General features: G+C 33.4%; 1 protein-coding gene across 13 annotated transcripts in view; it reads right to left on the reverse strand.

Annotated features, from left to right (window-relative positions):
- Window positions 1-570: 570 nt before the first annotated feature.
- Window positions 571-27,421, reverse strand: part of LOC105211493 (nuclear receptor coactivator 2) — a 52,529-nt gene continuing 25,678 nt past the window's right edge. For 2 of the 13 annotated variants that reach the window (XM_011182933.3, XM_054227057.1), the window contains exons 3-14: window positions 26,340-27,225; window positions 25,459-25,620; window positions 20,061-20,844; window positions 18,474-20,008; window positions 18,181-18,360; window positions 16,624-18,052; window positions 16,376-16,564; window positions 15,964-16,313; window positions 15,599-15,893; window positions 8,709-8,927; window positions 5,571-5,933; window positions 571-3,271 (exon numbers count right to left, since the gene is read on the reverse strand). In XM_011182933.3, the coding sequence (XP_011181235.2) occupies window positions 3,240-3,271; window positions 5,571-5,933; window positions 8,709-8,927; window positions 15,599-15,893; window positions 15,964-16,313; window positions 16,376-16,564; window positions 16,624-18,052; window positions 18,181-18,360; window positions 18,474-20,008; window positions 20,061-20,844; window positions 25,459-25,620; window positions 26,340-27,225 (6,424 nt within the window). In that variant the 3' untranslated portion in view covers window positions 571-3,239. Of the gene's footprint in view, window positions 3,272-5,570; window positions 5,934-8,708; window positions 8,928-13,936; window positions 15,489-15,598; window positions 15,894-15,963; window positions 16,314-16,375; window positions 16,565-16,623; window positions 18,053-18,180; window positions 18,361-18,473; window positions 20,009-20,060; window positions 20,845-22,312; window positions 24,296-25,458; window positions 25,621-26,339; window positions 27,226-27,421 lie in introns of those variants that run through there. The other 11 variants (XM_054227060.1, XM_054227059.1, XM_054227058.1 and 8 more) reach the window with 11 other exon arrangements.

The following is a 27,421-nucleotide window of genomic DNA, read 5'->3' on the forward strand; positions in this document are numbered from 1 at the left end:
TGAACTTATATGAGAGGTATTTCTATATTTCCAAGAGTTTTTGTTCTCCATTATCGACCTACGTTTTACAATTAATTAAATCTCCATATTTTAGATATTTTTTTTCTTTAAATTTAACAAGCAACTATAAGCAAAATCTATCGAGTGTATGTACATAAAATGCAGTGAAATATATCTAATAGAAGAAAAGAAAGTTAGATAAATATATATAATTTAAGAAAAATTAATGAAATTAATAATGAATAATGTTGTAATGTTTTCATAGGACCGCTAATGTTCGTATACCGCTGTTATCACATATTTAATAATTTTTTGAAGCAGACAATCCATGTGAATACTTATAAAATGTTCAATCCAACGATTTAATGAAATTTTGAAATATAAAACTCACCTTACTATTTGGGTAAATAAAAGGTACTATAATTCCTTTGGTAACTTCAAAAATACATTCGCTTATGTATGTGGCTTCCTTCATACCCTCAAGATTATAAACAGCCTACCACTGATTTCAAATAATAATTGCAAACTAATAGAAAAGAAAACATCAAAATGAAATGATTACACGAAATATTTTTATTATGTCAACTTTACATTTTTATTAATTTGCATTACAAACTTAAGCGGACAAAAACGGAAAAGGCTTAAATAGTAGAAAAAATTTACTATTAATTTTTATTATAAAAGTTATAACTTTACTGATATTAACTACGACACGAAAAATATACGTTTGGTGCCTATATACGGTGTACAACGTGTTTAAGAATATCTTTATATAGAATTACATCCGTAGAAAAACTTAATGTGTAATTAATAAAAAACAATATTTTTAGATAATTAAAAAAATAACAATAATTTACCCTTAACAGTTGCTGCACCTACATAAATACATTGCATATCAGATACACTATGTTACGTTTAAATTAACTAACAAAAAATCAAGTAATAGTTATTTATATTATTTAATGCATATTGTATTTGAAAGTTTCATTGCCCTTTTAACCTGTTTAATAAATTAATAAAGCAAACAATAGTGTTTTAGCCACTTAACACCTTAACAATAAAAACTTCATTCTTTTTTCATTAATTAGACTTAATTGTATTACTAAAGTTATGACAATTAACTAGGTTTTATATTTATTGTTTTTATTTTACACCAATATTGGGTAAATTACATGCTATGTGTATTTATTGGACTAATATCTCACAATTTAATTATTCCCCTTCGTTTTTTGCTTAATTGCAAAAACTATTTTAAAAAGAAAAAATGTTTAAAACGAATGATATAATTATAAAGTATCAATGTATTTATAATAACCATCATTTTTTCACAATTTTAGATCAATAGATAATAACTAAAAACTCTAATTAAGAAAAACCCCGATATATTATATATGCATGAAAATGAAAACAAATTAAGAAGTTATTTGAAAACGTAATATAATTATATAAAGATTTATAAAAATTAGATCATCTTTAATTAGGTTCATTCGTATTCCTATACGTGATATCTAGTAAATTCTTATGTGACTGTATTTCAGGAAGAAAAGTTATATTAACGGACAATAGTTTTTTAAATAAACCAGGGACAAGCTTCAAACTTATTACTAACATTCATATTCTAATGAATCAAAATATTAAAATAAGAATCGATAACGACGACAACTGTGCATTGATTTTTTACTCTAATCGTCCAGTGTAAATTCTCTCATTTAAAAACTAAAAAAAATTACTTGGAACAAAATAAATAACATGGTCAAGATTTAAACAATATCAAAAATATTACTGGAATTAGAAAGTGGATAAATTATATATGTACGAATTTTCCAAGTCAAGCGTATTCAAGGATATAAGTTTTTTTTATAAAAAAACGTTGTTCATAAAATGCTTATCTTGCTTTTTAATTTTTGGCTATATTTCTCCAACTTTTACGTTTACCAACGTAATTCTTACTTATCATTTACATTGTACACATACATTTTTAAATAATAAATTTATACACTTTTTCGATTATAGATTTTATACGTTATTTTCATATATCACTGCATTTTTTGTTTGAAACTGTATGCTTGTTTTTAAGGTTTTTTAACATTTCTATCATTTATTTTATAAATTCATTTAATCATGATTTTTTTGAAAACTTTGTTTTTAGTTGGTGCGGTGAAAAATACTCTGTTTAAATATTGTGATAACAAAATCGTTTACCGTTTCCCCTTATTTAATATGTTACTTGGATTAAATTTAACTGTTTAACAGTTCGAAATATTTAAAACTTTAAACATTACTTTCATTAGTGTTTTTTAAGAATTATGTACTTAAACATAACGCTTAATATTTAATTAGTTTCCTCAATTTCCACTTGCAAAAATTTAATTAATTTTGAATTTGATTTGTATAATATATACACATGCGTTCTGCAATTTTAACGCTATTTTACTATGTAATTAGTGTCGTTTCATCCACTACTAGTCTGTTACATGTCCCCACTGTTTTATGTCATTCTAACAAATTACATCGTTTAACAAATTAGAATTGGACTATGGTATTTAATCTGGCCAATCCACCCTCATGAGGATTCTACTAATAGCAATTTTTTCTATTCCATCGTCAATTTGTTTGCAGTCTGCGTTATCTTTTTTTAATATCTACATTTAATTTTTTTTAATATTGAACTGATGATAACAGGTTTTAATTAGTTTACGCAATTATATTTTTAATTTTCAGTAATACAGTATTTTCATATAGATACATAAAATTCAATAAGACCTACCAGCTTGGAATTCGATTATGCATATTTGTAGTTCTTAACAAGCTTTCATTCGGTTGTTGTGGTTTTAATCAGTTTTTATATTGGTCTTTTTCATGAAACGAAATTTCAAAGATCCTATAATTTACCCAAAATTATATTATAGTTTTATGTAATTGTATGCACATACATATATTTAACATTTTTTTTTTAATTTTTAGCTATGCTGATATATTTGTAACAGTATTATGTAAATAAATGCTAAGATTCTATTGCACCTTGGTACATGTTTCTCATTTTGCTTTCAATTTTCATAATTGAAAAAATAGTTTTTTAACACAAGAAAATAATTAAAATTTTATGGTTGCTATATACATGTTACTAATTTTAATAAATTTTCATCTCTTTTTTTCGTTCATGCCCATATGTAGTTCCTTTTATTGTTTTATTGTTGGCGGCCGTTAGACGTGTACATTGAATTTCATACTTTTTATGGTCACCTTGTAACATTGCTGCCAAAGAAATCTTCTGCAATTGAAATAACATATTTCAATTGAATTATGACGAAAATCAATTCTTATTATTCCATTCCCATTACATTAGTATCTATGATATGATTATTATGACTTATGGAGTTTATATTAAAAAATAAATAAATATTCACATATGTACGTCAAAAGATGCGTTTTATTCATTTTTGAGTTACCAATGCACAGTGGTTCCGCCATAGGCCAAAAATCAAAAAATCCATCTCTCGATTTTTCGACAAAATGTATACCGATGGCCTCGAAATTGTCCACACATCCTATTTGCAAACCAGGTTTTCCTAAAAATCTAACGGTACCTTCTAAAAATATAGTTAAATGCATGAACAACCGGATTTTTTTAAAAGCACATCAGAATTTTTTTTTTTAATTTCGCAGAAACAAAGGACTTCCATTTGTACTGGTAATTGTTCAGGTTAACTAATCAAGATTATTTTTAATGGATTTTGAAGCTAAAGGTATTTACTTTAACTTGTGAAATTAATTAAGACTAACGATATTTGTATTTTTTGTGAAATTAGTGTTTTAACGGGTGATTTTTTTGAGGTTAGGATTTTCATGCATTAGTATTTGACAGATCACGTGGGATTTCAGACATGGTGTCAAAGAGAAAGATGCTCAGTATGCTTTGACATTTCATCATGAATAGACTTACTAACGAGCAACGCTTGCAAATCATTGAATTTTATTACCAAAATCAGTGTTCGGTTCGAAATGTGAAAATCCGCTTTTTTATCGACAAATTTTGTTCAGCGATGAGGCTCATTTCTGGTTGAATGGCTACGTAAATAAGCAAAATTGCCGCATTTGGGGTGAAGAGCAACCAGAAGCCGTTCAAGAACTGCCCATGCATCCCGAAAAATGCACTGTTTGGTGTGGTTTGTACGCTGGTGGAATCATTGGACCGTATTTTTTCAAAGATGCTGTTGGACGCAACGTTACGGTGAATGGCGATCGCTATCGTTCGATGCTAACAAACTTTTTGTTGCCAAAAATGGAAGAACTGAACTTGGTTGACATGTGGTTTCAACAAGATGGCGCTACATGCCACACAGCTCGCGATTCTATGGCCATTTTGAGGGAAAACTTCGGAGAACAATTCATCTCAAGAAATGGACCCGTAAGTTGGCCACCAAGATCATGCGATTTAACGCCTTTAGACTATTTTTTGTGGGGCTACGTCAAGTCTAAAGTCTACAGAAATAAGCCAGCAACTATTCCAGCTTTGGAAGACAACATTTCCGAAGAAATTCGGGCTATTCCGGCCGAAATGCTCGAAAAAGTTGCCCAAAATTGGACTTTCCGAATGGACCACCTAAGACGCAGCCGCGGTCAACATTTAAATGAAATTATCTTCAAAAAGTAAATGTCATGAACCAATCTAACGTTTCAAATAAAGATTTTATGCGTTTTTTTTTTTAAAAAAGTTATCAAGCTCTTAAAAAATCACCCTTTATATCACCTATATTTTTTTGGATCTTTTTTCTGCGTCTTCAATGTGTTTACATAAAGTTTTAATTGAGTTCCCCCGCGATCCCCCTTTAATTGTATTTTATTGCTAAAATTGGGCGCGGAAAGTTGCAGATGTATTTGCAATCGTCAAAATAATAATGACCTTTGAATTAACTATTTTTAAATTCAAACTCATCATAATTGGGCTAAGGAAGCTTGGAAAGAAGGATAAATCGTCTTTATTTCAATCTGTGTATGGTTTACTAGAGGATACATTGTAAGTTTTTGTTCTAATTATAATGGCCGTTGAATGGCAGTGAAAAAATGAACTGTACTAAATTGGTTGATAATTTGCTTTTTCCCTACATTAATTTTTTATATGATATTATTCTTATAGGTAGAATATGGGGGTTGGATGAGGGAAACTATAACGACAAATCATGTTCAGCTTTTTTTTCTCGCTTTCTTAACTTTTTTCCAAAGCCTTACTGAAAGTTTTGACGCTCCAACCATGGCCATGAGAAATATTTTTGCTTATCATTGCCATATAATAGCAATTACTGTTCTATGGGAGCTATATAACCTAGTAGTCCGATGGAGCCAATTTTTTTAATATATATTTAAAATATTTTTCTAGATTTTTGTTGAAAATTTCATAGCGATATCTCAACGGGAAGTATTTATGACCGCGCCTTCATACAAGCTGAACCACTGTGCAATGTCATTAATTTTTTGTTATTCATTTTTGTTAGATTCTTCGAGGCATGATGTTATATATATTTTGTAAATCTGTGTTTGTATGTTCAAATTAGTTATGATTGGTTACTTACGTGCATCGAAGGTAAAATTCATGGAGGGATCTGGTGGTGTATTAAGTAGAGTGTTTTGGCTAACTCCAGTACCTATCGACCCAGATTGATGTTGTTGCATGCTAAGCGAATTTGTACTATTTAAACCTCCAGAAGAGCCACCACTCATTGGTCCCTGTTGAGCACTGCTCAATGGACTCTGCGGAGTGGAAGTTATTCGCAGACCGCCAGGACCGCCATTACCTCCGCCACCACCTGGTACTCCGTTGCCACCAGAAGAAGCGCCAGCACCTCCAGCGGCAGCAGCCTGTTGTTGAGCACGTACGCTCACTACAGCCCGCAATTCTTGCTTTACAAAATCAGATGAATTTGCTGCATTACCTGCTGCAATAATAAAGTAAAACATAAATATTTATCAAAGTAAAGTTTAAATATCAATATTTTTACTCTAATTATTTACAAAGATTGTGTTTCTAATATGTATGGATGATATGTATGTATGTATAAAAAAACAAATCCCATTAAATATATAACGATGCATTCATATCACATAGTTAACAACACAAATGTGTAAAGAAGGTTTTTAATCTATCTATTGAACCAGTTGAACCTATTATTTACAATCCTCTAATTAATTTCAATTCACTATTCTTTAACTTTCTTTTAACTATAACTGAGTTAAAAATATTGCGTAAATGGGATATTAAATATATAATTGAAAAGAAACAGAAAGGAATACGAGCTGACTTATTGAGAGATTTGGGTCAACAAAACATAATAAATCAGATAAGTTATTAATTACCAATTATCCTTCTTAACAAGCTTGTCGCAATTACTTTTAATTATATACATATACCTAATATATTCGATTATTCAGATAGAGCTTATTACGGCACCAACTAAGCAATTTATAATACTTTTATTGTTACACATTACTTTTAATAGAATGTTTAATTTCAGGACGGAGTACTTGGAATTTTAATAAAAAAATTTGTAGGCTCTTTTTAAAAAAATGTTGTTTGTTTGTGAAAGAGCCCATAAAAATGTGGAAAAAATTTGTCTTAGAGTTGAGACTATGTAGGCTGAAAACGTAAAATACGAAAAACTGGTAGAAACTATGCCAAAACGTATTTAAAGTGTATGAAAAAATGAACGCTGTGAAAAAATATTAATTTTGCTTAATAAATACATTTTTCAAACGGGCGAAATTGGATGAATGCAGTTATGTACAGTATTATAGCAATAGAATTGTTCAATTTAATTTTTTGTTTATTAATATAAATTAATCTTGTTATATTCTAAGATATTTTTTAAAATTCGTTTTTTAACTGGCTCACATTATAATTGATTAATTAAAGAATTGGGACAAAACAATATCGGAAGTACAATATTTTTAACAGACAGTGGCGAGCAATAATGAATGAATGTTTGTCATTTTTACACTTAACTGTTCATAAAATCCGTTCTAATGAAGCAATTTGAACCAAACTTATTATTATTATTATTTAATGAATTATTTATTATACTAATCGAAAACAAAAACAATAGGAACAAAAAATTAAATTGAACAATTCTATTGCTATAATACTGTACATAACTGCATTCATCCAATTTCGCCCGTTTGAAAAATGTATTTATTAAGCAAAATTAATATTTTTTCACAGCGTTCATTTTTTCATACACTTTAAATACGTTTTGGCATAGTTTCTACCAGTTTTTCGTATTTTACGTTTTGGTTTTTCAGCCTACATAGTCTCAACTCTAAGACAAATTTTTTCCACATTTTTATGGGCTCTTTCACAAACAAACAACATTTTTTTAAAAAGAGCCTACAAATTTTCGATGGAATTCAGATCCGGGCTTTGTGCAGGCCACTTTAAAACTTTAAAATGTTTATCGGCTGACAATTTGTCACGCTTTTGGCTACGTGTTTTGAATCTACATCTTGCTAGAACTTGAACTCGGTTTCTGTGGTCGGTGCCAAATGTATTGTTTTGCAGCTGATGGGAAACGATTGAATTATGTTTCATCTGACCATATCATGAGAATGCAGTATTCTACGCTCCAATCTTGGACATTATTACAAAATTTTAACTACGCTTTCACATGTCAGTCGGTTTTTTGTTTGATAGCTGAGACTAAACTAATTCGTCGAAGGGTTCCACGAGCCGACCACTGACTAACATTCTTGTTTATTTGTTCTGCAGCTAATTTTGGTGTTATGGAATAGTTACGCCTCATAATTTGATCCATAACTCAAGCTTCTACTGCCGAGAGTAACCTCCGGCGGCCTATACTATTCGAACCGGGCTCCACATTGGGCCTTTTTTGTAAATTGTGGAACTGGGTACGTATGAATCGCTTTGCATTTTTAAATAATGCTAAGCCAGATAAATCAGATTATAGCAATAGAATTGTTCCATTTAATTTGATATTCCTATTGTTTCTGTTTATAGTTGAATAAATAACGCATTAAATAACAAAAAGTTGGTTAAAATTGCTTCATTTGAACGGATTTTACGAACAGTTAAGTGTAAAAGTGAAAAAAATTCATCCATTATTGCTCGCTACTGTATAAAGCTTATATAAGATTACTTATATATACACTAAAATTGGCAGATCAACTTTTTTTACTGATAAAAAATGTTATTATATTACATAAAAAATTAACAATTTATCAGAATACAGCAGATTCAGAGCACATATCGATCTCGATTATTTTGGGTTATCATGTGAAAAATTAAACTTCTACAAATACTTGCTAACAAATTTTATTATTTTTAGTCACATATATACATATGATTAATAGAAAATTACTTCATACACAATGATTAGAAAATCCCTTCTTATTGTAGATAACACCAATATTGAGTTAAATTATAAACCTGCTTATTCTTATTGTGTAGATAGAAAATATGTACACTTGGTAAATTTGTATTATTTGTGTTAAAATGTGTTAGCATAATGTGTGGTGTTCCTTGTTGCATTTTCGGCCACATAAAAATCGAATAGAGTGTATAACGAATATTTTATAACTTTTACATTTATGTACATAGAGTGTATATTTTTGTATTAGATACAAATGTAGGGTATGCACATAATACATGGAACAAATTATATAAGTATATTATTTTGTATTCCAAGTTGGTAAACGCTTACCGGCCTGCACGCGACCATAAAAATCGTTTTGTGTTTGTTGTGGGGCTGCATGAGCAGCATGCTGCATGTTTTTGTACATCATGCCACCAAAACCAACAATACCGACACTGCCGCCGACGCTGACACCGCCATTTATGCCGAGGCTAGTGGCGGCGCCATTGCCGCTTGTGCCTACAATATTTTCGTGATTTACATTCGCACTGAAAGGGCGCGGAGAGCCTGTTTTGGGTTAATACGAGATTTGCATTTTAAGATGAAAACTATTTTACAGGGTGTATACAGAATTATATTTAATAGTAACATTTTCTAATATATAGATTTAAAAATTAAAATAAATATGTTCAGTGGACAAAATTTGGTTCAGTACTCTTATTGGTGGTCACTCTTAAATGAGAAATAAATATAATAAAGCAACTACGAATAAATAGTCGTATTCACACTTTTATGTATTCACAATATTGTTATAAGTGTAATTGTAATATAAATACGACCAGTTGCGTGAACACTGCATTTTAGTTAAATAGCCAGACTAGCAAATGTAAAGCAAAACATACATTACTTGCAGACTGAAAATATCGTATTGTTTTAAATAAATATAATTTTTTTGTCAAAAATAGAATTTTTAATTTTCCGACTGCAATTAACACAGCGATCTGTTTATCGTCTAAGGGTATCATATGACCTATGGCTCTAAAATTCGAAAACTTTTTTCTATTATTTTATAATCGAAAGCATGAGTATGATATACACTAAACTTATTGTTTGGTAAAATGTCCACATCAGTAACCCGGTAGTAGCTGTGCAACGGCCGATGCGGGCACTGCACAGTGGGCCAGAAGGTAGGCAAAAGCGGCCAAAACTCGACTATTTTTTTTTTAATTTTTGTTTTGTTTATAGTAATCTACACATATCAAAGTAGATTTTAGCCAATTTCTGTTACATTTAATAAAATAATTTTAACTCCGCAGTACTTTGAATTTCAATTCGACAGTAAAATTTGATTACGTTTTTTACGCAATGAATATAGTTTAAAATTGATAAATATTTCATAAAATTTCGAATTAGTTTCTTAGTCTGTATGGAAAAAGAAGTAAGTTTCATGAAAAAATATTTAAAAAATTTATATGTAAAGCATAATACACAAGATTGTTATTCACCGGTGCATATTATTTTTCGACTATGCTCGCTGCCGAAAGCAGATTCCCCGAGATTCCCCTGTATATAAAAAAGTCCGAGGTTTTAATGGATTCATTTTTTCATATACTTTAAGTTTATCCTGCCCACTTTTGCCCGTTTTCACTTTTCAATTAGAAAGATTGCAAAATAGTCGCGTGCGCGCACTTAACATTTTTCGACACTCATATATAGGCTCGATACTGGCTTGTGGTAACATGTATTTACGTATAGTCAATTTTCTACTGACAAAATTAATATTTGGTCTTTTGATGCATTGTGTTCATAATATTTATATGCTACGAACAGATAGATGTCGCCACCGTCGGTTTCCAGTTGAATTTAATTGAAAAACATATCTTTTCGAATATACTAATCGTATATTCTGCTTATGTTGTTTGAAAAAATAAAATCTAAAATACTTATATTCAAATTTATTCATATTCACATTTAATCATTAAAAAAAAGGTAAAACTGTAATACTTAAAATGGCGGAGTTTACAAAGAAAGAGATTATTCAAAAGCTTGATGAATTACTGCGAAGAACTATGTCAAAAAGTATCCGTGGTATCCTATGACTGCTACTTTACATAAAATAGTTGTCCACGGAGCTGAAATTATTAATACAAGTATATTACCTATTGGAATTCTTGGTGAAGAAGCATCTGAAGCTAGAAATAAGGATTACAAAAATTTTAGAAAATGCCACAGTAGAAAACACGATAGAATATCGAATCTAACTGATGTATTTAATAGAGTAATGGATACTTCAGATGTAATTATATCTAGCATGAGTCTTCAAATGCGACATAATCAAAAGAAGGTATTAACTATTCCAGCAGAAGTTAGAGCGTTGTTTGCAACGCCAGAATCAAACAAGGACGAAGAATTACAATCAGTGTCCACCACTCAAGACAGCGATGATGATGATGATAATGATGGCGAAGACCATATTAATAGAAGTGTGTTCGAAGATTATTCAATATTAGACGAAATTGAATTGACGGATGAAGAATATGACTAAATGTGTTTCTTCTATTTTTTCAAAGTAAGAGGCGAGGGGACTCAAACCAAAAAGCACCCCGATTTTTAAAATTTCGTTTCTTAAAAAATCGTATTTATTTTGTGAGAGGCAAGGGGACTCACCAAAATGCACCCCATGTAAATAAATGTTTCAATTATATTATTTTACAAATTATCATTGTTTGTGAGAGGCAAGGGGACTCACACCAAAAAGCACCCCATGTATATATGTGTTCCAATTACATTCTTTTACAAATTATTATTGTTTGATACGCCATATTGGATCCGCCATTTTGAATTTTTAGAAACTAACTTCAGATTAGTAATCAGCGACCCCGAAAACCCCCTTGTAACTATTTTCAGACGAATACGTTAAGTTTTTTCAAAAGTCGTCCGCCATATTGGATCCGCCATTTTGAATTTTGGAAAAAATAATACCGGATTCGTGTTCAGCGACCCCAAAAACCCCCGACTAACGATTTTCGAGCGAATCCAATGAATTTTTAATTTTTCGTCCGCCATATTGGATCCGCCATTTTGAATTTACAAAAACTAACTTCAGATTCGTAATCAGCGACCCCAAAAACCCCCGAGTAACTATTTGCAAGTGAACTCGATGGTTTTTTAAAAAAGTCGTCCGCCATATTGGATCCGCCATTTTGAATTTTTAAAAACTAACTTCAGATTCGTAATCAGCGACCCCGAAAACCCCGAGTAAGGATTTTCGAACGAATTTGATCAATTTTTTTAGTTTTGGCCGCTTTTGCCTACCTTCTGGCCCACTGTGCACTGGTAACAACACCACGGTACGTTTTTTTTTATTAAATGTGTCTCATTGGCGACTAGTAACGCTATTTTTCTTTTGAATCTGCTATACTGGCTAATTTTTAATGAAAAGCTACTTTTAAATAAAAACCACAGAATTCTAATATTTTGAATTATGCAAGAAAAATTTAGTAGTTTTAACCCTCTCATGGCCGAATTAAAATGGGTGGAGCTAACATTTTTTTACTACAGATATATCTTAGTCTTAACCCAAGTCTGAAGTTATAAAAAACTCAAAGTCCTTTGTATCCTGGTTCATTAATTACAGGGTGTTGCGTATAGGCAACAATTATTATAAATAAACTAAACAATTTTCTAATGTCTATTTTTTTAAATAACTCTCTATCTATATTACAATTACAAACAATTACTTTTATGTTTTTATACACTTTTTGTTTTGAACATTGTTTTGAATAACTTTTTTCGCGAAACCGTTTTTTACAATTCCACTCTGCGGAGAACGCATACTGAATGAATACGTGCACAACTCATAACAGAAAATGTAACTGTAAGCTTGCAGAACATATAAGTCTACATAATGCATGAAAGGGTTAAGTATAAAAACAGATAAAACGAATAAATAAATTAAAAGGCATAACATTCGAAGACTCGAACAATTCGCTAATTCGAACAAGTAGGTTTTCATTAGTTCGAGTTTTCGCGAAAGCACTGTATTTATATCATATAAAAAGTTATATAAAAATATGAGAAAGTTCCATTTATTTATATTGCTTGTTGCTATTACTCTACACATGACGTATCGTAAAATATGATAGCAAATTTTATAAATTAGTGCAAAAAAATTTTTTGTTAAAATCTAATTTAATTTGTTAAAGAGATTGTGAATTGTTAATATTCTGATAAATTGTTTATACATATTCAGAAAATAATATTATTTTAAAGATAAATTTTTAACTGTTTCGGTATTGAAAATGAATTTAAAAACGTATTAAACCATTGGTGTTAACTTCCTATCATTCAATCAGCTATTTTGTATTTCCTCTAAGAAGATTCAGAGAATACAACATTAGGCCCTTAAACTCACTACCGATTTTAGCTTTTTTTTTAAAGAAATATCAGTAAAAATTTTTTAGATTGAGTGACCATCTATTCAATAAATCTGATTCCCGTACTTCTATTAGATTTAGTGCAAAAAGAACATATTATTAACGAATCATAGCCGAAGCTATAAGTAGTGGAAATACGTAAATTTAGTGTAGAAACAGTTATTGCGATGAACATTTTTCAAAAACAAAAAAAAAATATCTTTGAAAGTTTAATATTTGCTGTCTTGCAATTTTTTGTCGTTTTTATATTCTCCTTTGTCATGTTTATATTTTCAAATTGAATTCCAAATACTTCCTTAAAATATCCTTTAAATTCCTTTTTTAAAAAAGCAGCTGTTTAGGATTTATTATAGAGTTCCGTTCAATAACTTGAATGCTCAATTGAACAAACTGTGAAGCACAAAGGGACATACAAATGTGTATCAAAATGCAAAATATTATATAGACTTAAAAATGTACATGTATTTATATATGACTGGAATTAATTTTTATAACATAATATTGCTTAGTTAATAACATAAATTAAATATGAATTTTGGATTTCTTAAGGAAACTAAATTTTATTTCCAAATTTATTTTTATATTCTTGTTGTAACACATTTTTTTTGCATACGTTATTTATGATAAGAAGCGTTTAAGCAAAACTACTTTAGCAACAAGCCAAACTTTATAATTATATCAGGGCTAGAAAACTTCCCTTCAGTTTTGCCTAGTAAATTTAGACTAGTTTCAGAAGCAAATCAATTTGATATATTATAACTATATCGGAGCTAATAGTAAACTTATTCTAATTTTGTCTACTAAATTTTATTTTGATATATTTCTGTACTCTTGAATTATTTATTGTACAGAGGTAGTCAAAATTATTTACACATCGAACGTTTTTTTTACATGTTTCACATAAAAGGCTTTTGCTTGTTGTTGTCGTTGTCGCAGAGTAATGCTATGTTGTTGGAAACCTTGATCTATTCCTAAGCGAATGATGCCAGTTTGGTGAGAATAACTAGAAATATGGCGGAGAAATAAGCAAATGAACTGAGGACTCGCAGTAGTCAAAAGTATTTACACACATTTTTTTTGCGTCAAAAGTATTTACACACGGCGATTTATCCTTTGATTTGGTTTGAGCAAGAGTAGTGATTGAATTCTATTTCATTTAAAACAAACTAAATCAGCCTTAAAATTTAAAATTGGTGAATAAAATGCCGAAACCAAAGGAATTATGGATTATAACTAGATCGGAGACTGTTACTAAGTTTAAGACTGGTGTTTCGGCTTCGGAAATTTATAGAATTTAAAGGAATACTGTTTATACTGAAGGAGACGAACAATTGCAAGGATACTTTAAAGAGAATTGGGCAGAAACCTGTGATAACTCCAAGATAATGGGGAAGATTAGTAGGAACTGTCATACAAAAAACCACAATTAAGTCCTGTTAATATTGCAACAGCATCGAATCAGCATATTGCATGAACAGTCAATGATGCTACACTGCTCAGGACCTTAAAAAAGTTAACATAAATGCCTACGTTGTGCATAAAGTAGTCAATATTTCCGAAACCAAAAAAGCGATATTCCTCTCTTTTGCCTTAAATTGCATCCTAAAGCCTGTAGTGGGCAAATAAATTATTAATTATTAGTTCGAGGACTTCTTTAGTAAACCCTTTATCCATTTACCACCTGAGAACGTGAGAAGAAGAATAATGCAGTTTAGACGCTAAATAGAGCCGGAGGTGATATTATGATTTTTTGGGGAAGTTTTCCTTACTTAAGTTTTGGAGATTTGGTACTAATTTAGGTACCCCAAATCATCCGAATATATCAGAATTCACATGACCATGCCATTGTAGTGGTTAGTCGGCCTTTTCCAACTATTGTCTACATTTTACAACAGGACAATGCTCCATTTCACAAAGCATCGTTACCAACAAAATCGTGAAGCAATCAAGTTGACCTCCGGAGAGCCTCGACCTAAACATTTTTGAAAATATTTGGGTTTCGTTAAATATCCGAGGACAATTGATATAATAACCGAAAACGCTAAATTACCGACATTTGGTCTAAATTAACAGTTAACTTAGCGCACAATTGTGTTAAATCAATTCGGACCATAAAGCAGGCTGTTATTGATGCCAATGGTAATGCAACCAATTATGAATTTATCGCCTTAGAATAGCTACTTAGACTAAACATTAAAATTAAAAAAATTATCATTTAAAAATAACAGGATAATCCATTTCAAGTTGTGTGTAAATACTTTTGACGCAAAAAAATTTACAACAACATAGCATTTTGTTGCCCTGTGTAAAAAAACGTTCGATATGTAAATAATTTTCACTATCTCTATTCCAAATTTCTATATGAAAACTATCCAAATTGTGGATTACGACTGTTGATGTTTGTCTTTTTCAGTTTATAAACCGTAATACCGTTTCGGGATTCTGGAGATGGACTGATGGTCCCAGGCACGCATATTAGTTAAATTCTCACATGTTTTATAACAATTGGATGTTTGATCCACGGACGGTCGAACCGATATACATTAATTCATGTATTTCTAAATTTAGCCATAAACATTTGATCGTATACATACAACTCAGTACCTATCACCGTTATTTTATGCAGATAAATGTTAACACTTTTGCAGCAGATTAACATTATAAGTTACAAACAAATGTGTCAATAAGAAACCTACAAATAAATTCAAGTACTTTAGACAGCTGTCATACTTTGTGTTATTGGTCTTTAATTTACAATATTAAAAATATAGTAATTTTCAACACATAAATGTTTTCACATACCAGGTAAATGTTGGGTAGTTTGCGGAACGCTACTTTGGCGTTGCATTCGTTGCATTTGTTGTTGCTGGAATACATTTGAGCTAGATCCCCCATATGGTGACTGTGGAGACGGAGAATTTGATGTACCTCCAAAACCACTAGATTCACCTCCTTGAAAAGAATTTTGCCTCTGCAGACTGACATTGGTGCCGATATTACTAGCAACTGCATTACCAGATACACCACCTCCGTTAGGAGAGTTGAGACTTCGCCGCTGATTTTGATACGGACGTGTTGTATAAGAACTAACTCCCTGCTAAAGTAATGAAAAAACAAAAACAGAAAAATTTTAAAATTTCCTTCAAAGAAAAATTGTTTACACTAACTTGCAATTGCGCGCTTAACATAGGATTGTGTTGTTGTAATGAGTGACTGCGTTGAGTTGTCAAATTTCCACTTAGCTGCACACTTGCCGTACTGACATTACCACCAGCATTCCATTGTTGTGATGACGTATTCGGCATGCCAGTTTGCGATTGTACATTACCTGGGCCCCCAGTAAAAGGCGGTTGGCGTGGTGATAGCTGCGGAGCGACATTAGCGTTTGCGGCTTGGGCAGCCTGAAACGACATCTGTTGTTGCTGCTGGGCATTCACTTGTTGTTGTTGTTGTGAAATATGATGTTGATGATGGGGCGATAGACGTTGTCCGCTCTGTGAAAATTGCGATGCATAACCTTAGAAAGTATACGAGAAAAATGTAAGAAAAAAATCTTATATTTATTTGTTGGTAACAGACCTGCATTAGATTGTGGACTGAAGGGTGCATTACGTTGACCTGGACTTAATTGTTGTTGTTGAAGTAAATTCTGTGCAAAATTCGGACTCAGTTGAGAATCGGGCGGCAAGTTGGTACGAGACAAAGCAACATTTGGAGCTACTGTATTATTCAACAGTGAACCAATGTTGTTGATGTTTGGATTTAGACCTATGAGACACAAATAGTGGTCAAATAACAATAAAAACATATTTATTCTTTTTACATACATAACTGATCTGTGCGCGCTGTTGCACTCTCAGGAACCAAAAGTTGCTGCTTTTGTTGTTGCTGTAGAAGACGTTCTTTTTGTTGTTGCTGCTGTTGCTGCTGTTGACGAATTCGGTACTGCTGATGTGCTGGCAAAACAGAACCTCCAGGTGTAGTAACGGCATTCATTGGGCCCCGGTTACGCGACGCCGAATACATAGGTGGCGGACGTTGGAAGCTTTGATTGGCGTTAACACGTAGTACCTCCAACATTTGTTGTACCTGAGTTGACTGTTGATTGCCACCAATGGCAGCTTGTTGCCTTTGGAGCATTTGTAGATGATGCTGCAGCTGGAGTTGGTGTTGTTGCTGTGACAAACCCGATCCAGTGCCCCCTCCACTGCCACCACCCATTACGTTGCCGGGATAGGCCGGCGGTTGTGGCTGTTGTTGATGATGTTGTTGCTGTTGCAGTTGAGATGTCTCAACCATCAATGAATTTTGAATAGCATTAATAGCCATGCGCTCATTAATCTCTTGCTGTGTTAATCCAGACAAGGCAGTAGGAGTAGGTGCTGATACAAAGGGTCCATCGTCTGAAACGTAATCCATAACGCTATCCAAAATCTTAGACAATTCTGAATCGCCATCGGCGCCGCTAGGGCCGGCTAATTGGGAGCTCGCTTGTGATGTCACAATCGATGCTGTGACGTTGGCTGTCCCTGAGGTAGCTGTGGTATTATGTAGAGATGTTCCGAAGGCGTCTGATGAAGCAAAGTTTATTGGCGGTTGAGATAGTTGAGTTGGCTGCTGATGTGAAGGGCGCTGAATGTTACCTAAACACTGTTGTTGTTGTTGTTGTTGTTGTAGATGGAGTTGTTGCTGATGTTGCAGCGTGAGGTAGGTATCGGAATATTGTTTACGTATACTACTACTCCGTCCAACACCACCGACGGAATTGCCAGCACTTATCGATGATGTCGTTGTCATTGTGCCACTTTTTGGAGGCATGCCGCCTAGGCTATTTGGTGCTGAAACACTCATGACACCGAGGGCCGAATTGCCGCGGCTTGCTGATGGTGCAATGTCAGGTATAGTTTTGACTTGAGGTGGTACAGTTACTATGGGGTTCTTTGGCGGATTTTCTAACAGCGAAGCAAGCATTTTATTGCTTTCACGCAGCTTGGATGGACGGTCACTCTCACGTTTTGCTAATATGCCATCATCCGGTTCATTGAGTGAACGCTTGCGAGTTGTTGGGTCACCTTGGTACTTTAAACTTTTAAGTAAATCCTCTTGCGACATGTCCTTGGAGTGATGTTGTCCGTGACTATGACCATGTGAATGACTAAAGTGACCATCGTCTTTTTGTAATTGACGCATTAATTCACTCTGTCGACCAAGGGAAGGTCCTTTGCCATCATCATCCTCCGATTTCTCGTTAAGCAACTGTATAAAATACATATAGGAAAATATCTGTGTATTCTACTTCAAGTACATGAGTGTACTCAAATATTTGTGCAGATAAAAAGTAAAGATAAGTGTATGGTTTAAGGGGATGGTGGGGCCTTACTTACCGACAGTAACATGGGATTGCTGGAGTTCGAAGATTTTGGTAATGCACCACCACCAAATAGGCGCGCATTCGTTATACCAGCAGCGCCCATTTTGAACATTCCGGACGAACCCCTGTTGCTACCGCCGGCACCTCCACCATCCTTATCTTCGTCGGAATTGAGTAGACCCTGATTGTAAAACTTTCGGGAGATCAAAAACATAGCATAAATAATGTACGTACATATCGATACCTCTTTAAAAACCATTTACTGTTGAGTGAAGGCTTATATAACTAATATATATCTAATCTCACCTTATGCCGTAGGTTAAGGTGATCCTTATCACCATCGCCCGTGTTCATTCCTGAGGTCATTGAATGCGATTTATTCGTCAATAAATGCCGTAAACGCTCTGACTCCGGTTGAGGTGGATTGGGCTGTGCAGATACTTGACTCATATTAGTCACAGTGGTTAGTAATGGCGGGCCACCATTTGGTAAATTTGCACTGCCGCTTAACGCACCACTAGAACTACCTGGAGGTCCTGAATTATTGCCACTCATGCTGCCACTGCTGTTTATGCCAGCGTTCATGTGTTCTTTATCATTATTCTTATCACTTGTCTCGAACGTCGGGAAGCCAAAACCAAACGGACCTCCACTAACGCCGGGGCCAGCAGACGACGGCTGACTTGTATTTGACTGAGGTGAAGGCAAGCTTGCAGCTGAGTGTGACGACAGTTGATATGGCGTCGATGGTGAAGCACATACTGCCGGACTGAATCCATGTCCCGCTGAAGGTGGACGCGGAGTGCTTACCGGAGTAGTAACAGAAGCACGAGAATTTGGACGCGAATCCGTCCAACCAGTGGCGTCCATTTCAAAACTGGAATGTGCCAAGTCAAAATCAAAGGGGTCGGAGCTATAGAAAATCGTTGCTTCGGGGCCAGCAGGCGATGCAGTAAAAGAATTTACTAAGGTGGAATTATTCGAAGTCGATGCCGAAGTAGCTACAGCAGGATTGTTACGCTGTGTACCACCTCCGGTACCATTGATAACAGCTGAAGTCATTAGTGGTCCACCCACATTAGTAGTTTGGGTGCTATGTGGTGGCATGCCACCACCTCCAACTAGTCCACCTAGCATGTGGGCTCCGCTACTTACACTTGCTAATGCTGAGGCTGACGATGAGGAGCACGATGAATTGTTATTAACAAGTGAGTCCAAGGGGAGAGAAAGTGGCGAAACTAATGATGGAGTGGGCGACATTGTAGACAAACTGCTAGATGGCATTATGTTACTGTTACCGATACTTCCGATGTTCAAACCTCCAATACCTCCCCCGCCTATATCATTATCCGTATTAAGTATTGTTTGCAGTGACATAATATAATCACCCTCAGTTTGCGACTGATTTAAAAAAAGTCGTGAATTAGCCTTAACATGAACATAAACGTCGGGTGCACCGAAACGTAATCTAAATGGACGTGACATAACGTTCGCAATGGGAGGATTAATTAGTGTAGCAGGCGTTCCACCGGGTGAGTGTGCCGCCGGCGAATTCATCAAATGGACTGATGCAGCTGACTCTTGAACCTCGCGTAAATGTGATTTCAGAGCATTTAAATCTTGGGGATGACAAAGATCCTGCAAGAGTCGTCCCAACCAGCTACTCAAATGTTGACGATAGGGTTCACGAAGTGCGGTTGCATCCAAATTGAGTATCTTGCCGTGTACGTCGAGTTTAAAAGTTAAATGCTCAATCGCCTGAGGTTGTACATGTTGAATTGCTGGCTCATCCTCAGGACGGGTGATCAAACACAATATGGAGGACGTTGTATCTCCGTCGTCTAAAATTTATATAATTAGCAAACGCAATATCATAAACAATAAACACCTTACCTTTCATCGGTGTTGCAAGCAACATAACTTCCTCATATTTCTCTGGGTGTATCTGTTGTCCAACAGTTTTCTGATCCAAAGGGTCGTTTTGGTGCGACATGGATGTTTGAGTAGCGGACCGCAAATCTTTGACCAACATTCGCACTTTAGCTGCTATATTTCTTTTAATTTTAGCACTTCCTGGACCTAACGAGGCTGTTGAATGTTGCGAATTTGTACCACTATCTTCCAAATCATTCCAGCCACTTTGGCTACCACTGCCACAACCAATATCTCCAGTTCCATTTCCGCTAACACCATACGGCATATTATTTATAATTGGATCTAATTTCGCATGATCGCCAGAGTGCAGGTATTGATATAGTGGCTTACGATATAGTTCCTGTTTGTCATAGCCGATTAGTTCACGTATATTCTGCGTACACGACTCAATTATCCCGTCCGCAGTGACTTGTAAAAGTACCCAATCGACTGATGAGAGGTAATGTTCCAAGGCTTCAAAATAGGCAGATATTTCGGGCACTTGACCGTTAAGCAACGATGGCTCTGGGAGTGGAGGTTCGGTCGATGAAACGTCGCCTTGCTGTACTGGATGTATAGAACAATTGTCAGTTGCACATCGTAAACAACGTGTGGATGCTGTATTATTTCGATTATCGTTGCTTTTTGAAGTTGAATTGCTATTATTGTTATTAGGTGTCGTCGAATTGAGAGCTGAAGGAGCAGTAGTTGACGTTGCAGAAGAAATATCACGGCTTTGGCCTTTGTCGCAAAACTCTCGATACTGAAAAGATAGAAATAATTATTAGCCAACGAAGGAATTAATTGATTTAATCTTACTATTTACAACACATAATTTCTACTTTATGAAAATATTTATATTAAAGGATTCACAAAGCTGCTATGCCATACATGTATGTGTATGTAAATTAAATGAATACATATATATAAAAGGTTAGTGTTTACTTCAATAATTGATTATTGTGAATCCATATCTACCATCTCTGTATATGTATATGGATCTTCAGCTTTATACTGTTTACATTTGAAAACGTATGTAAGTAAATGTATTTATACAAAGATTATCTGACTATTTATTTATGGAGTGTGTATTGATATTAAACATCAAGAGTTAAGCTTTCATGTGTTAAAATATATGAAAGTATGAAATCCTTTCATTCCTTCCGGAGAAACGCCACTGTTGAGAACAAAAATTACGATTTTAGACTTTGCCTGGGCCACGAGTTGCAAACACACTTAATTACGAAAAACTTGTTACTATTTGCAAAAATAGGTAAGAGCAACTCCAGTTATGGAAACCTTTGGTTATAGAAATTAAAAGAAAATTAAAGAATTTTATAATTGTTTTTGTTTAGCCACTTTTTAGGCCAATATCTACAAAGTTTGCTTTCTTACTATATATGCCGCTGCAACCTCTCAACGATTTCGAACCTCTACAACGAATGAATTAAAATTTTATAGTATGCAAGAAAAAGAGAAAATCGCACATTGTGAAAACGAAAAATATTGCACCGATCAACGCAATCATAACAAAAACAAATAAAGAATCGGCATGTACACAAGAACAAACGAAACGAAATAAGAGAAGATTTAAAACATAATAGCGTTTGGGAGTGCGAATGTTAAACTAAAGCAAAGCGGGATCTACCTTACGAAGCTCCACTACCAAAGAAAAAACGCAAAAATTAAACCCACATAAGCGATATCTTTACAAAAACAACTGTTGAAACAACGATCAATCGCAAACTGGGTACGACGAAATACATTCAATGCTGACGATACAACACAACGATGGCGACAACTTTGACAATGAGTACTCGTATTCACGAAGTAAAGGTAATTAATGTGTACATATTACACCACTACAAACGTATGTATATGAGGTTATTTAGGAAACTAAAAACAGATAGGAAGAGAATTAAACGGTTGGATATTGAGTATTACGCTTATTATTTTTTGATAATTTTCCATATTTAAAAAGCATTTAAACACATTTTAACGTTAAACAATTATGCATATATAACGAAAGAGTGGCTTTCAATAAAACTAAAAAACATTATTTTCATGACACAATATCACCCTAGTCGACAGAGATTTCTTAATCATTATTTGTTTTGCATCTTTTCTCATCATTCACTAACAACAACAACAAACATTACGTAATGATGTCATATTCAACCATACGAGCTTCCAAATAATTGTTCATATTATATTATATTAACTTGCCCAACCAGAGCGATAACGATCATGGTGTTTAGTTAGGTAGCCGGTCATTTCACAGACTATGGATGAGACAAAAGAGCTTTTATGGATAAAGCTTCCGCACCGGCTACCGTTCAACTGAAAGAGGAAAAAAGAATACGCAGAACTATATACATAAGTGCGATTCATGCTCATATAACAACATACTCAAAATTATAGAGTAGTAAATTGTTATTATATCGAATGATGTACAAATGAAAATACAAGTACGAACATTTATTCATATATAGATATTATAAACTGCATATCAATTTTACGATGGTAAAAAAGTGCATACTCAGCGCATACAGCAAAAATCTACAATCCGAATAAATGCTAATGAGCACGAACATTTAATTAAAGTATCTAAAACATACACAACAATAATACCAAAAGAAGAAACGCTAACAGAAACACTCTTGCACCTTTAAAAACTCACAATAAGCCTAGTCGAAAGAACATAGCTATACATGTACATAGTTCGTTGATCTGTTTGTTTTGTTGTTTTCGGTTTGAATAAGTATTTTTAAGTTTCCTTTATTATATTCTTCGCCTATTATATTTTGCACTGTTGTTACAAACTTTTAAATTTGCCAAAGAGGAAGAGAGAATAAATATAGCACATGTTCAGAAGTATAAAAAGTACATACAGCCATGTGAAAAATAATAGGGACACTTACTTGAAAACAGGTTAAAAATAAAATTTAAAAATTATCAAAAATGTAACATGCAATTGTTTGCTGGGATGTCAGTGAAGTAAAGAACCGTTATCAAAGAAAAAATGTTGATCATTTTGTGAAGTAAGATCGTTTTTGAGTGTGCGAAATAATAGGGACATGTGTCGTGTGTCCCTATTATTTTTCACGTGACTGTATATACAGAAGAATAATGAGATAAGTATAAATCGGTGGTGGTGGAGCCCACTGAAACCAATGAAACGAACAACAAAATAAGACTTATGCATGTATGTATGTTTTGAATTATACACATGCCAGAATGTATAAGAAAAGACATATGTACATATGCGAGATTCATCAACTTTGTTTATTATGTTTCTATTTTATCCCTCATAAATAAAATTACAATCTATTACATTACCTTTGTTTGCTTTTTTATACAAAATTAAATTAGAAAGCGTCAAAATTTTGAATTTTCATTACTCTACACTGTTAATGATGTTTTCAATTTATCATACACAATTAATGATATTTTGAATTTATCCTTATAGTAACCGAAAATATTTTGCTTAAAAAAACATTTAAAATTTTTTTTAATTTCAATTCATACGAGAATGTTAATGAAGACCGAAAATTCTTAATTCTACATAAAAATTAGCTGGCACTCTGAATTCTTACAAACTAATTATTCCACCGTTCCAACAAATATCCCCATCTCCATCTTTGAAAATAATAGAATTGTTAAGAGCTGAATATGAGTCAGAAAAGGGGAACATATAAGACCGGCTTGCTAAGTAAATAACGAATACTTCGTAATATCAATTCAATTTAAAAATTAACAGTTAAGTATGATGCTTATTTAATAATTTTACATATATTGAATTTATCATAACAAATGTTCTGCCACCATAATATTTGATTAATGCAGTTAGATACAAATATTTTATAAATTCAAAAGAAAATCGTTGTTACGAAAGTATTTGCTTTTATATTTCACCACTGGAACATCATCATGAAAGCTGAATGACATTCATCAGAATTCATCAAGAAAATGTACGTACTATTCGATGTTGATTGTTACATAAATGAATTATAAATTATATAATTTCAGTTATTTATGATATTGCAATAAATTGAGATCAATAAATAGTTTCCGCAAACGATTATAAACTAAATATGTACAAGTACACAAAATATTATGTTTCTGTGAAGTTAATCTCAGCATAATTTATATTTACAATTAAAATACAGATGAATTTTAGTTCAGTTAAGTCGAACTTCTATAACTTAAAGATCTTTATAAATCGAATTCTTGAATTGGCAATAGCGTTTAGAAGTCAAATTTCCGTCCATAACTCGAAGTTCTCCATAACTCGAATTCTTGAATTGGCAATAGAAGTCAAATTTTATATAAGTTCCATAAATCGAACTTTTCGACCAGGACATAATACAAAATTTAAAATTTTTCTATCGATGCAGAGTTTTAAAAAAGTTCCTATTATATCGTATGTAGGCGATGAAAAAATATGATAAATATTGCTCCTAACACTTGCCAACTAAAACTGGAGATCGTGTGAGCATGAATCTTATGAGAGTATCACGTAAATTAAACCTAGAAATCGATGTGTTTTTGTTTTTTTTTCCATGAAATTAATCACCTGTTCTCTTTGTCAACCACATTAGGAAACACTAAAAAATAAACTAATCAAAATTTAAAATATTCTTCAAATTATTAAAAATCCATTCCAAACATTGTTAATGTCAAATAAGTACCCGGAAATCTTGGGCCAAAACGTTTGAAATGTTGAAAAAAAACATTTGTATGTTATACTTGTATAATACATTCTGTCATATAAGTACCCGGAAATTCTCATTATGAATGGATAAAAATATTGAACAAAGAGTTTGTGTGAAATTTTGTGTTGCAAGCGAAATTTCTTCTGCCAAAACGTTGGAAATGTTGAAAAAACATTTGGTGACTCAACCATGTCGAAAACTCAAGTTTACGATTGGTATAAATCGTTCAAAGAGGGGCATATAAAAATCGCAACGCACACAAAAGGTTGACTTGTTCCTAATGACGCCGTAAACAAACTAAATGACACATAGCAATAAAAATTCACAGACTAGTGGCTGACAGTTGTGCCAACCTGGGGAAAAAAATTGAAATATTCTCAGCGGGAAAATTTAAAATGAGAATTTCCGGATACTTATTTGACAGAATTTATCATAGCAATAAAAATTCACAGACTAGTGGCTGACAGTTGTGCCAACCTGGGGAAAAAAATTGAAATATTCTCAGCGGGAAAATTTAAAATGAGAATTTCCGGATACTTATTTGACAGAATTTATCATCTATCATTTCTATACAATTCCTAACAATTACGATGGTCTTAATGTACAATTTGTGACGTCATTCGAAGCAAACATCTGTAATGATATATAAAATATTGGCTTACCGTTTTCACTACTTGGTTCAATATTGCAGCTTTGTCTGGTTTCGTTGAGGCTGTATCACCGCGTTTGTTGAGTTGTAAAAACTCGGACAATTGCTCGATATAATTGTTTTCCAATTCGCGACGCCTTTTCTCGTTGTTACATTTATTGATCTGTGATTGTGGCTACATTATTTCATACAAATATATTAGTTATTTATTTACAATAGATTAAATACTAACAAATTATAAGTTCTTAATGTTAGGAAGTAAAAACTTTCATTGTCTGAATATAAAAATGTATACCTACGCAAATTAATAACTTACTGTTTTACTATTGCAATGAGCATTTACCAGCATAAGTTATATAAATAATAAATCATTTCTTAGCTATTTTTTTAGCTCAGCTGCTGGTGGTTCCAGTTGGAAAATCATTGGATTTAGAAATCTTTCAGACAAATATTCTCACGTGGGATATCTTCTTTTACAGAACTCTACAATCCGAGGGCAGCCCAATATCGGTTGGTCACTCGCGCAATTAAATAAAATATAAGAGTGCTTGGATACTGAATATGGTGACTTCAACTAGTTTAACCAGAACGCTCGTCGGTTTTTGATAAGCCACGGCCAAGTGGAGGTGCCAGAAGTCAACGATCTCGTATTGGCAAAAGAAAATTTAAACGTACGCAAGGGCATCGCGACAAAAGACATTCCAAAAAACGGTGGACTTCTTCTAGAGAATGGCAAAAGATTTACAGGGCCCTACGATGCCGAATTATTGGGCTTATTGGAATTATATGTAGAGATATAAATCCCCAAAATGGTCGAGTTTATTATGTAGACTTAATACTTCTCGTTCGCCCTCGTATAATCTACATGTTTTATTAAAAAAAAAATAAACATACCAAATTAGCTTTCGGATCAGTTTTTCTTCTAATTTTTCGAGTCGGCGTCGCTGGATTATTTGAGATTGGTGAAGCCACCGCATTCATGGTGATGGAATTTTGCAGTGCGGCAGCTAAACTTACAGTTGCGGCAGCCTTCTGTCGCAGTATTAAATTAAAATTGTTGCAATTTTTGTGGTTGTTGTTTTTTACCAAAGAACTATTATTGTTGTTTTGGTTGTTGTGTTTGTTATGTAAGAATGAGCTGTTTTGCTGCTGCAATTGTAATTGTTGTGGTTGCAATGGAAGTGTTTGACTTCTAAAACTGGTGTTGCCGCTGTTATTTGTATTATCATTGACGTTGTTCACTTGAAAATTGGAAATTGTTTTCTGAGCTGAAATACTGTTCTTACTGCCACCAGCTGAAATTGAGGCTGATAACAATACACCAGCTAAACCTTCAGTTCCAGCGGTACTTGTTCCAGTATGGGGCGCGCACGTCGGTGTAGAGGGTACCAGACCCACACCTAAGGGTGTTACCACACTACCAATGCTCGCTGTTGTAACCGTAACAGCGGCTGTGGCGGCGGCTGGCGATGAGAGAGGCACCTTGTATATGGGACAGGAAGTGGTTGTTGTTGTTGCTCTGGCCGTTGATGATGTTGAAAATCCAAAAGTAGTGGCTGATTGAATGGCAGTTGTAGTTGTACTACTTTTGTTTTTGAAGAACACAATATTCGAGCTAATGTTGTTCTCAATATGTAGAGGGACAGCTGTAGTTGAAGAGTTTTTTGAGACTGCTGATAACGATGAGATGTCTCTACTGTTCGCAACGATACTACTGATATTGCTGTTACTGTTATTTGTGTTTGGTGCCCACGAATCTGGTAAGTCACATGGGCCAAGCCTAAAATGACAAAGTTAAAGACATATGAATCAATATATATGAATTAAATATGTTATCTCTGATATTATGTATACTGAAAATAATTATAGCGTCTCTCCGAGTGACTGTATACCGTGAATCGATCAGCGTGTGATTTCAGACATATACTAACAAAAACTAATTTTTACAGTAGAGGTTTGTTTAAATTCTAAATTTG

Source organism: Zeugodacus cucurbitae, chromosome 3, assembly GCF_028554725.1.
Source record: "Zeugodacus cucurbitae isolate PBARC_wt_2022May chromosome 3, idZeuCucr1.2, whole genome shotgun sequence".
NCBI classification, from domain to species: Eukaryota; Metazoa; Arthropoda; class Insecta; order Diptera; family Tephritidae; genus Zeugodacus; species Zeugodacus cucurbitae.